The 12829-nt window shown below is 42.3% G+C and overlaps 1 protein-coding gene across 1 annotated transcript in view; it reads right to left on the reverse strand.

The window, feature by feature from the left end:
• The window catches only part of PSTPIP2 (proline-serine-threonine phosphatase interacting protein 2), a 74592-nt gene continuing 61763 nt past the window's right edge, over positions 1–12829 (reverse strand). Inside the window, exons 7-15 of the mRNA XM_031441984.2 lie at positions 12693–12791; positions 12146–12191; positions 11236–11315; positions 8119–8217; positions 6957–7053; positions 6752–6833; positions 5622–5656; positions 4496–4553; positions 1–1641 (exon numbers count right to left, since the gene is read on the reverse strand). Coding sequence (XP_031297844.2) covers positions 4504–4553; positions 5622–5656; positions 6752–6833; positions 6957–7053; positions 8119–8217; positions 11236–11315; positions 12146–12191; positions 12693–12791 — 588 coding nt within the window. The 3' untranslated portion in view covers positions 1–1641; positions 4496–4503. The remainder of the gene's footprint in view (positions 1642–4495; positions 4554–5621; positions 5657–6751; positions 6834–6956; positions 7054–8118; positions 8218–11235; positions 11316–12145; positions 12192–12692; positions 12792–12829) is intronic.

The raw sequence follows: 12829 nt of genomic DNA on the forward strand, positions 1-12829 counted from the left end.
TCCCAAATCACCAAGAACTTTTATTTTACTTCATATCAAACTGGAAAGGCAATAAAATAAACATATTTTCAATTCTTAAAACACTTTTACATTAGTTACACTGACCAACAGAGAGAAAGCTGAAATCCCTGAGGAATTGCTAACAATAAATAAAATACTTAAGAATACGATGTCCTGAGCTCACAGGAAAATTTCCTGAGCCTGTTCAATTTGGGGAAGTCAATGGCCCTTTGCAAACTTCAGTTTCTCAAAAGGATACCCAACTGACGCAAGTTTCCCATCATGACAAGAAATTACCTCTTTCAGCAGCATCTTAACATGAAAAGGGGGAAATAATCAATCTTCCTTCACTCAACTTGTCAATAGTTCCAGGAAAGCTACTGCACAGAGCAGAAAAGGAAACAATTTGTTCTTTGTGGTACCAGAATTTTACAATATCCCAAATCAATGCCAGCGCTATTTTAACTTGTCATTAACTAAAATGTACCATTCGTCAGTGTGCGAACGTTAGATAAAGGTGCATAATCTCGCTGCTGTTTGTGGGTGACCAAAGGAGGGCTCAAATATTTGTGAAAGGGTAAGATTGACACTTTGAAAATCCCAGGATCTAGCAAGGAAAAGACTCTCTGTGAAGACCCAGGACTGAGTACTGGCTTTGTTAAGTCTAAAATTCTTTTCAGGAATAGTCAAAATACCACATATCATTGATTCTAAGATGCAATCCCCCCCCCCACCACACACACTTTATCATCTCAAATTCAAATGGGCTTGGCCATTAATGATCACAGCGTCAACTCCCCCACTGCCTTTCTCAGTGGCGTATAAAGTAATGACATGTTTTACAATCAATGGCTTCTCAGATTAAATTAAATACGATGCCCTGTGGTTCAGTACACACAGTGAGCCATATAAAAATAAATCTGACATTCACATCCTGGTGATTTTCCCAATTGAAAAGATGCTGGCAGAAACATTTGGCATCTTAAATTTCACCACGAGCATCCCAGCCTCAGGAGGGGTTAGAAAGATGGTGATGTGGGAGGAGCTTGCACCTGACTTCTGCTTCTGTCCCTAATCAGCTGGGAGAGCAGTGAGGAAACTGATTTCACACTCAGGGCCTCCTTTCTTCGTCTGCAAAATGAGAAAGTGCAATCGGATGGCTTCTAAGTCTTCCAGCCAAAAAGGAAGGTTTTAAATCTTAAATTCTAAATCTTGCACCACTGAGAGTGTGTGTCACTGTGGAAATTCCATAGCCATGTTGCCCCCAAAGGCAAAGGAGCTTCCTGAGCAGGTTGATGGCTTAGACTTCTCTGCAGCCATCCCTGCTCCCACCCCAAGAGTCAAGGCTTCAAATTCAGTTTCCTGAATCGAGCAGAAAACACAATTCATTCACAACTTTAGTAACTTGATTGGGAAAGGATAATTCTTTGGTCTGGGGCAATTTATAAACTTCTTTTAAAAACTGCAGAACTCTAGCAGGTTAAGTTGAACTAAATGTCTACCATAAATTTAAAATATTGAAAAATTATAGCAGGGGTTCACTTCAAAGTCTTCACGATTGACATAATTCCTACAGATTCTGCTGCTTTGAGTGCCTCCTTCAGTGCCACAGAAGCACCAGCCAAAAAAAAGCTTCGTTTTCTGAAAGATAAAAACAAAGAGATTTCATTTGTATTAACTATTCATGTCAGCATTGAGATTTTATCCATAATCTCAATGTAATAATAACGTATAATAATAATGTGTTTGGCCAAGGAAAACAAATGGTGAGAAATGAGCAGGCATTCCAAGTGATGAAAAAATGGACTGTTAATAAGAGCATCACTTAATTGTAAATAATACATATATTTATACTTTATGATACGTGTATTTTTAATTAAAAATATAACCTGTTTTTGCCTAAACATGTCAGAATTAAAAATAGGAAGAGCAGCTAAAATCAACAACTGTAGAAAAAAATCACAAATTCCTAAAGCTTCATATTTCAATGTCAATTCCAAAGGTTCATCTAAACTATTTAAAATGTTATGACAAGTCACTTAACTAAGTGATCAATGAAGGTAGACTCCCTCTTTAAAATTCTCTTAAATTCAGTCAATTATACATGTTGGATTTCTATTTCTTCAGCTGGCACAGACACTAATGAGCCCCAGCGAAATGATCTAACTTAAATAAGTTGGTATTAGCATCTTGCATTCAAACAGCAGATTCTTGGGCTCTGAGGAACTACAGTTGTTGGGTCAAATGCTATTATTAAGCAACTGGAATATATGCTTTATCCAAATAGGTGAGGGAGGGAAGGACAGAAGGAAGGAGAGAGGAAAGGAGGGAGGGAAAGAAAGGAGGAAAGGAGAGGGGGAGGAGAGACAGAAAGAAAGGAAGGCTTGGGAAGAAAGGAAGGAAGAGAAAGAAAGAGAGAAAGAAAGGGAGGTAAAAAATAAAAGAAACTTGGAGCTGCTGATGCCCTGCCACACAGCCATCACTACTTGGTGTCCTAGACAGCAGGTGTCACCTTAGAGTGCCAAGTCACTGATAGCCCTCGTTCCTGCTCTGCCTTTAAAATGGGCCAGGCCTCTTTCCATGAGAAAGAGAGAGGTTTATGAAATGAAGAAATGATGATTGGTTGTAAAGTCTACAATTTGTTTGCAGGTCAGAAAGATATATACAGTAAAGGATGAGGTTTTTTATGTCTTCCATATACATCATCAGGAGGGGATAGCTCAGTGGTAGAACGCATGCTCAGCATGCACACGATCCTGGGTTCAATCCCCAGTACCTCCATTAAAAATAAAGAAAGAAATTCAAAAAAAGAAAAATATCCATTATCTTTCACAGTGAAGTTCCTTAAATAGTAAACACATTTCTTAAGCAATTTAAATATTTATGTGTAAATATAAATAATATCGCTTATTTGTCTAATCAAGATAATGATGGCTTCCATCCTAACAGCTTATTGGCCGTAAGTCACAAAGGGGGTGCTTTTAGGGGAGGGAAGACAAGTCATGCATAATGTATCCACTTACAAGCATGTTTCAAGGTAGAGGACACAGAAGGAAGGCCACTGTGGAGCACTGTTGAAACTTGTTTGGTTTCGTAAGTGACAGTAAATGTCGCCAATACCAAACCAGGACGGGTGGGAGAGAGATCTTGGCAGCTCCGTTACTACTCCCTGAACCCACCCCTCCTGTCACTCCCAGGAGCACACCAGGATCAGGAATGTGCAAGGGGGTCAACTCTTCAAAACAATTTTTAATTAAAGAAGTCATAAAATTTCATTGTAGACAAATCAGAACACACGGATAAACAAAAAGAAAAATTATTATGTTTAGAAAGATGTCCTTTCAGACATTTTCTGAAAAGTGCTCTTACATGCATGTAACCATCAAACCCCAAGATACGCCTGCTTGGGTTAAAAGTGTTAAAAGAATACTTCGTGAGGGGTTTCATTTAGTAGTGCTGTTTCAGCTTCAGAGACATCCTTTAGGTTGTGAAGACTGATACTGACCTGGGGGCATGTTGCAAGCCCCTGCCCGCCAAAGAGGAAAAATTATCTTTGCAGCCACGGTTGGCTGAGTAGTCCTGCTCCAGGAATCCTTATAGTTTTTAAGGGGCAAAACCCACAAAGGGACCAGCAAGACTTCCTAGGCAGGGCCAATGTCTTCCCACTTTTGCGCTTCTGTAAACTGGCTTGCTTCTAGGAAAACAAAACTTACCCCTAGAAGTCCATTGGTTCCCTAAAGCTCACTCCTGACTAGCCCATTTCTAACACCTCATTTGCATTTACCCTTAGAATTCAATTGGTTCCTGAAAGCTCACTCCTGGTTGGTCCATTTCTAACTCCTCATTTGCATATGATGCAAACTTAATCGAAACCTAACACCCTATAAAAGCCTGTGTAAGTCTACAGACAGGGTCCAGAGCTCGGAGTGTTAACTCCTTTGGGCCCGCGGGCGGAATAAACCTGAGTTCTCCAACCCTCTGAGTGTCATTTGGTCTCTTGATGGTATTCAGGTTTCTGCGACAGTTTCCTAACTAGTTCGGAGCAGTGATAACCTGGTGCTGGATGCCCTCATGTATTTCCAGAGTCTGATATCACCTGCCTCATTTCTGACTTCTTTTTACCTGACTTTTCCCCTTTGGGGAACGAGGGAGAACACTGGAGGCGAAGTTCCTTAAACAGTGAGGAGCAGGTGTATTTGTTTGTGGGTATTGCCTTAAGCGTGGGTGTGTAGTAGCCACGTAAGAGATTCACAAGAGCAAATAGAGTCACAGAATGATGAAGGGAAATATCCTCATTCAAATGGGTCTGGAGTGGTCTCCATCCCTTTTCAGCTGTGGGAGCCAGAGAGGCCGTTCTGCAGGGGCATCCCCCCCAGGGTGCTTGACACAAGGCCTTCTTTGCCTGCAGTGGGATCATAATGAAACTTCATAGACTTCAAAAATACAATCACTGGTCTAAACGCAACCCGGTTCTGTGATGATTAACGGTTCTTACCATTGGTGTTACTGGTAGATCAAGCTGTAGTTATCAACCAAAGAATAATCAGGATCATCTACAAAGGGCAGAGCACAGAGCAACATTAAGCGAACATTTTTCACAGTAAGATCTTAGCCTTTTTCAAATCAAGGCATTCCACTCAAGAGTCTGGTGACTGCCCTTTTGTAAGAAGAAAAAATGTCTGGCACCAAAACCTACAAATAATAGTCAAAACTACAAGCCAGAAAACACAGTGGAAATCCCTACTGCGATTTCTTTGCCCTTTTTCATCCACGCCTGGATAGCAGTACCTACAGTAAAATCATCTTCAAACCTGGACAAAAATAATTCCCACATTATCAAGTGGTAATTATAAGGCCACAAGAAGTAAATTAACTTAAATCCTTGTATGGTTCAAAGATGTAATTTCAGCCACTAAATTTTTTTTCAGTCACCAAATGTTTGCTCAGATGCTAAATGCAGCCTAAAATGTCTTGTCCCTCGAGCATACATAGATCGATCTTTCTTCTATTCAAATAATAGGCATTTGTTGAGCTCCTACTGTGTGCCTGGTACTGTGTTAGGTTTTGTGACTGATTCAGAGGAAAAAAAAAAAGCTACCTGCCCTCAAGGATCTTGCAATTATCCAGGGAATACGAACTAACAAAAAGTACTAAATGTGTGGTTCTCTGAGTAGTATTGTAGGAGTTCAGAGGAAAAAAGGGACCAGGGTGATTAGCAAAAGATCCAACTATGGGCTGCGTATAAAATATGTAATACCAGATTACATGTTTTTAGACATCTTCTATAAATTGTATTTCCGTGTCATCCAGAGGAAACTGTATTTTAGTTTTGCTCATTCTCATGAGCCAAGTTGATCTTGGCTCTCTTAAGTAAGAGTGTCTTATAATAAGTTTCTTTTGGTATTTGAGTAACTGAGTTCTCTTGGATAAGCTGTGAAATAGACCACCAATTATCAAAGTCCACTCTGTGACAAACAGTGTCATAGTCTCGAATATAGGTTCATTCTCTTGAAAATTTGATTTTATTCATTGCTTTCTTTCCCTTTATTTAGAAATTCTAGCTACTCAACCTGAAAGAAAACCTGACCGAAGATGTCACACGGTCTTTCTAGGTGGCATACCTGGGATAGTTTTAGGAACCGGGAGAGGTCCTCTCCTGTAAGAAATGAAAACCAAAGTCTTTCAGATAAGCTTTTATAATTTTTCTATGTTTCTTCTTCACTCTATAAGCATACTGCCCTCTAATCTGGTTTCTGCTCTGGAGGGTCAAGAAAAATTCAGATGAAGCAAAAACTCTGCAGCACTGACCTCCTGCATCTGGGCGCAGACACTATGTGATGCCAGAGGGTAGGACGCCCAGAGCCCTGCCCTGCAGCCCAGACCGGCAGGGTGAAAACCTCAGCTGGGTGGGCAAGAGTTCCTGATGGCTTCGTACAGCAGCATCTTCACGTGCACAATGGGCCGTCAAACAGCTCTAACCTGCTGCGAGGACTACAGGAACTCATTCATAGTAACTGCTCTGAATGGCACTTGGCATTCTTCAACCCTGAGGATGGACATGCACTCCTCCATCAAACATTCCCTTATATTTTTAAAATCTGGACTGAAAATTTACAAGCTTAGACTTCAAGGTGGCTGTATGTGAAACGGAAGTTTCTCTTCTCTCAAAATCCTTTATATCAGGGGCAGCAGACCTTTTCTGTGAAGGGCTAGATGGCAAATGATTTCGGCTCTGCTGGTATGGCCACGGTACTGAACTCCAGCAGGAGAGCGGCCACAGGCAGGATGGAGACAGAGGGCAGTCAGGTTCTAACAAAGCTGTGTGTGTGAACACTGATGTTGGAATTTCATATCATTTTCACAGGTCACAAAATAGTATCCTTTCCATCTTTTCAACCATTTAAAAATGTAAAAATTAACTCGCAGGCCCTCCAAAACAGGCAGGTCAGATTTGGATCACTGGGGACAGTTTGCCAGCTAACTCCTGCTTTCCCCAGGCTACAAGAAAGGTCCAGGATTCGTACACGAGTGACAGTGATCACACACAAGCATGGCAGAGTCCTCCTTGAACTCTGATGAGTCAAATCCATGTAACATTTGTCCTAAAAATGCTATTTCCAAAAGCCCAGCAGCCTGGCTAAGCAAATGCAGTGGTAGATGTGGTCCAATTGTAATACGGACGTTGGAACACTAATAATACAAGGCTTTATTAAAAGTACTTTGCTTCAGGTGAAAGAAAGCTGGATATTACCTTGCCAAGTTAGGCCCCGTGGACTTTCCTGGTGGGGCTGCACTCTTCTGGGGGGAGTAGAAGTTCTCATACATGACGGGTGCTAGGGGGACCAGCAAGACACACAACATTAAGAGGCTGATGGCTTCCATTCTCGATGACACGTGACAAGAAGGACTACTAGATTTGTTCAGATAACCCCCTCCCCCGCCCCTGCGCCATTCACCTGGTGGAGTCTGTCCAGTTTTGCGTTGATTCACGAAGTACTCAATGTCCTTCTCAATGCTGCACATTTCTAAACTCTTACGGACTTCTTCATACATCTAACGAGGAGAAGACAGATCAAGGTAGAGGTGTGTCCATCACAATGGCGCACGGCTTATTCAAATAGGAGGTTTCACGAATGACTGACTGTTTTACAAACTTTGTTTTGAAAAGGAAAAAGATATTCCCAAGTCCTGGGCTCAGATAAAAAGATTTCTCAAATCAACATCTGCTATTAAATTTTTTTTAAAGATGACAAAAAATGTATCTTTGTAGCAGCACAAAAGCCTAGGAAAGATTTTTTAAAATATTTATTTGTTTGTTTGTTTATTTCCACCCTCCCCTATAACATGGGGCACTGGGGATTGAACCCAGGACCTCTTGCACACCAAGCACATGCTTTACCCTGAGCTAAAACCCCCTGACCCCAAAAGGTTTTTTTGGTTTTGTCTAATACTGATGGGACAAAGAAAATAGATACCAAATCCCATGGCCAACTCCACAGACAAAAGCAAAGACAATTGGAGAAAAGTTCTTCCAGTCAGTCCTACTTGTTTTCTGGATGTTTAATTATTCTTCTAAAGTGAATGTCCCGTCTAAGGGAGGCTGGCTATTTCTTAGGAAAGAAGGTTGTGATAATGTAATTCTCGTCCCTCCGACACCTGAGAAACCCATGACAATTTCTGTGCACAAGTTAAGCCTGGATAATGACCCTGGAACACTGCTGGAGCCCTGGAGTGACCATGAGCCTGGACATGGCTCAGCCTGCTAGTACTTGGTGCTGTCCCCGAGTGACCCCACTCCGGACTGGAGCATTCTCTGGGACTCACATGCATGTTGGAAAGTCTCAGTTTTCCATAAATTAAGCTGCATTTGGGTCTCCCTTCTCTGCTCTCCTGCCCTAACTCTGAATTTCTTAGAGAAAAAGTCATGGTGGTAAAGTAGACCCAGGAGTCAGGCAGATTAGGTATTTATCTGGGATCACATTCACCGTGTGGACTTCAGCAAGTCACTGTACTTATCTGGGCCTCAAATGATGGGGGTGAACTAATGAACGTCTGTGGTTCCTTCCACTCTAATGAATCCAATAGGCAGAGCATCCTCCGTGGATGCCTCTGACTTACATCATCGCTTGTGACACATTGTTGTGACAGCTGATTTACATGTAACCACAGTGCATTCCGAAAGAAGTTTATTCGTTCACATTCTTGAGCCTCGAACACCTAGAAAAACATAACTACATGTACATATAGAATAGATAAACAAGATTATACTGTATAGCACAGGGAAATATATACAAGATCTTGTGGTAGCTCACAGCGAAAAAAATGTGACAATGAATATACGTATGTTCATGTATAACTGAAAAATTGTGCTCTACACTGGAAATTGACACAACATTGTAAAATGACTATAACTCAACAAAAAAAGTTTTAAAAAATAGAGAAAAAAGTAACTACATGTACATACATATGCAGAGAAAGGGGCCTTCTGTCTAGACTGGCTATGACTTAAGAAACAGTGTCAACCTTGAATTATCTGCAAGCTTATTGTCACATTTAGTGTACTTCCCACCCGCCACCACTGAGCTCATAAACTTACCTCAGGTAAAAGAAGGCAAATGGATTCTAAAATCGGATGAACACAAATAGGTTTGGACATAGTTCGGAAGGGAAGAGGTCATGGTGACCCCAGACACCAATGCTCTAACCTGAGCTCCAGCTCACATTTCCAGCTGCCTCATGGGCACCTGCACCGGGACCGCCTGCCAGAGCCTCAGATTCAGAAAATTGCCCTCCCTCTCACCCCATCCCTGGAATAAATGAATTCAACCGGCGAGATGCTCATAACTGTTGAAGCGAGTTACTGAGCACATGGGGATCCTTGCCCTTTTCTTTATTCTTGTGTATGCCTGAAATTTTCCTTGATAAAAGTTTTTTAAAAAGTCACTGCCTGAACAGTAGTTTTTTGGATATACACAAATATCAATGTATGGAAAACCAAGCTATTCTATAAAGTGGATTTTACACTACTCAAGAGTGGATGTTATAATGCCATCTGCAGCAACATGGATGGACCTGGAGAATGTCATTCTAAGTGAAGTAAGCCAGAAAGAGAAAGAAAAATACCATATGGTATCACTCATATGTGGAATCTAAAAAAAAAAAAGACAAACTTATTTACAAAACAGAAGCAGACTCACAGACATAGAAAACAAACATGTTTACCAAAGCAGGTAGAAGGTGGGAAGGGATAAATTGGGAATTCGAGATGTACAGATACTAACTACTATACATAAAATAGATAAACAGTAAGTTTATACTGTATAAACTATATTCAATATCTTGAAGTAACTTGTAGTAACGTATGTTTCTATACGACTGAAGCACTGTGCTGTACACCAGAAATTGACACAACATTGTAAACTGACTCTACTTCAATAAAAATATTTTTTAAAAAAGAGTGGACATTATATTTTAATGGATTTTTTAACATTGACCATAATATTAGTACACTTTGTTTTATTTTTATTTTATTTTTATTTTATTTTTGGAAGGTAATTAGGTTTATTTGTTTATTTAATGGAGGTACTGAGGATTGAGCCCAGGATCTCGTGCATGCTAAGCACGTGCCCTACCACTGGGTTATACCCACCCCCATTATGCTTTAAAACTTTTTATAATGTTAAAACTTCAAACATAAACACAAGTAGAGAGGGTAACACAATGAATCCCCATGTACCCATCACCAGCTTAAACACTTAACTCACAACTGATTCTGTTTTACTTGCATCCCTACCAACTCCCCTACTCCCTGGAATATTTTGCAGCAAATACATTGTTTCACCAGTAAATATTTTAGTATTCATATGTAGTACATACATACTAAAACATATCTTATTTTCATTATAGAATATTTCACATGGGCAGAATCTTCAAAGTGATACAATGAAGACCCACGTACCAATCACCCAGCTTCGTCAAAACTTTGGGCATATTTGTTTCAGATTCTGTTAAAGCCTCTGGGTGCTGTCCCCAAGCTCTGTCACCTTCTCCTCCTCCAGAGATAACCATTACCCTAAACTTTATCATTCTTATGAGATTTTTACAGTCTGTATGTATCCGTAAGATGCATGTGACCCTGTTTTGCATGTTTCCAAACCATTTAAAAATGGCCTTATCTCAGGCTTTTCCAGGGGATCGTAAAGCAGAAAAGAGTGATATTAGAAGGATAGGAAGGAACCCAGAGTCCCAGACACTAAAGACAGGTCCGATAAGACTAGAAACTGCCAAGGTACTGGACCTCACACCCAGGGGACCACTGGTTCCTCTGGGAGAGCGGCTGCAGGGGAGCAGACCCCAGACACAGTGGCTGAGCCGGACAGGGCAGCAAGGATGCAGAGAGAACTCCCTCTGGAGGCCTGGCTGTGAAGAGGAGAAGGCGGAAGCAGCAGTGGTGGCTTTCAAGCAGGAGGAGCTGAGGCTGTGCGAATGACAACAGAAGTCCATGGGAAAGGGAGCGGTGCCCGAGCGGGTGGGGAAAGCCTGCTGGCCGGGACCCCGAGCCCAGCAGTGGGGAAGCAGCCCTCCCCCACTACAACAGGAGGAAGGAGGTGGAGAGGCGTGCAGATCAGTGGTCCTCAAGCTTGAATTCGAATGAGAGTCACCCGCAGGGTTTATTAACAGAGACTGCTGGGCGCACGCCCAGAGTTTCTGATTCTAGAAGCTTGGAGTTGGTCTGAGAATCTGCATCTCTAACAAGTTCCCAAGTGATGCTGATGCTACGGGTCCTGGGACCTCCCTTTGAGAACCACTGGTAAGAAAAGGTGTAGACAGGGTGACAGAAATGTGAGGAAATTTCCAGGTTGTGCCTTTACTTTTTGGGAAATTGTAAGCGAGGCATGTGCTGAAAATGAGAGGGGCAGCGGTGAAGTGAAAGCTGTGAGTAAAAAGCTCTCCAGCCACTCTCTGGCTGTCCGCATTCTCCTCATCTCAGAGCGAGTACAGGTGAGGCTCTCACAGGTCATTCCTTAACCAGCTGGCAGCTGATTCAAGCTGCTTCAGGCCTGCACTCACCAAACATCAGGGGAGGCCTTGCGTGGGACAGCACAGTCAGGATGGGGAAGAAGCAGAAAGATGAGGTTTGGGGGAAAACGTTCCACTTCCTTCCACCCTCCACTCAAGTTCCAGAATTCTCTTTTGCCCGCAAGCAGTTCTACAAAAGCAGGGGGTTCTGGGTACCTCGCAGGCCTTGATGTGCTCGCTCTGCCACTCTTCTCGGACCTTATCCAGCGCGTTGATGTGCAGCATGTACGCCTTGTCTGCAGTGGAGGGGAGGGGGCTGGGTTTAGAAACTAGATGGGATGGGGTGGGGGGGGCTCGCAGACCTACCCCCAGGCCCCTCCCAGAAGGCAAACGAGGCTTCTGGGAGCTCTGAGCGCTGGAAGGTCATAATTACATCTCACCCTCATCATATCTTTGTGAAACAAAAGCAAAGGTGGGCATCAGTTTCTTTTTAAAGAAAATTTCTTTTTAACGAAAAGCCAAGCAACCAGCAAGAAATGCTCCAAGGAAAGAGAAGTGAAAGCTGACAAGGAACTTCAGCCTGGGTTTCCTTCCACCTCTTTGCATTTTCAGGAAAATTATCTAACGAGGGAGGCAGAAAAGTGAACTATCAAGTTATTTCGGTTTTCAGTTTAGAGACTGAAGTGACCACAGTCGTGAGAGGCTTGTCTCCAGCAGGATATTCCAGGAATTAGAGGCCTCTGGTATTTCAAGATTTCAGTGAGGACAAGGCCTCACAACTTGGCTGTTTCTTTCACAACACAGGTGAGTTATCAGGGCTGAAATGGGGTTTTAAGATGGTGTTTCCAATAAATCAGAGTGAGCACCTGATGACATTATAAAGTAGCTGTCACATGACCCCACCCCCTCTTCAATCGCAGGTCAGGCAGCAAGGTTCTAATGTACCCTCCCTTCCCCACTCTCTCTGTCCCTCTGTTCCACCCATCGTCCCTTCCGATACCTCAATCCTACTGTATACCCATATATTCATTATCAGAAGGTTTCTAAAACTGCCTTTCACAGACAGATTTAGGATCACGTAAGCCCCACCACAATCCTCCCCCCTCTGTGGGACCAGCCCCCTCACCTGAGTCTTCCACTGCAGTCTTTGAAGTTGCCAGTTTCACAAAAAGCTGTCAGGACGAAAAAGTACAAGAGGTCGGAAATGCTGGGCCAGGCTTCTAAAGGCGAAGTAGATTTAAAAGCGATGATAATCACTCAATTCGCCTTCTAATCTTACACCATTGGCAAATATCCATCAAGCATCTTGTCCTATATCTTCCTAAAAACTTCGGATTGCTGACCATCTTATATCCAGGTTTTATAATATTAAATTGATAATATATCCAAAGCCTAGCTACAAAGAATAATGAGCTGAGTTTTGAAGAAAGATGAAAACAGAAGAACACTCCCCACCTCTTCTTATCACCCGACTCTCTCCCCCCAAGCCATGCCTCTCTAGCTCTTCCCCAATCCTAAAAACAGGACAAGGGTCTTTTCTGGCTCAGAGACTCTAGCAGCCTGAAAGAGGATATTGCCAGGAGTTTGGAGTGCAAGCCCATTTTTATTAAGATAATTAATTGGCTTTAGGTTGATATATGTAAATCTCAGATTTTCCAGGCTCTCCCAGGTACCTTTTCTTGTTGCTTCAGGTTTACCAGATTGGCACTCCGGTGGACAGCCTGCTCTGCGTCATCCTTGTCTCGGCATTTCTGCTCGTAGCTCTTCTTTGCCTGTGTGATTATGAGCCCAGAGAGAACCAAGACAGGTG

This window comes from Camelus dromedarius, chromosome 28, assembly GCF_036321535.1.
Source record: "Camelus dromedarius isolate mCamDro1 chromosome 28, mCamDro1.pat, whole genome shotgun sequence".
Classification (NCBI taxonomy): domain Eukaryota; kingdom Metazoa; phylum Chordata; class Mammalia; order Artiodactyla; family Camelidae; genus Camelus; species Camelus dromedarius.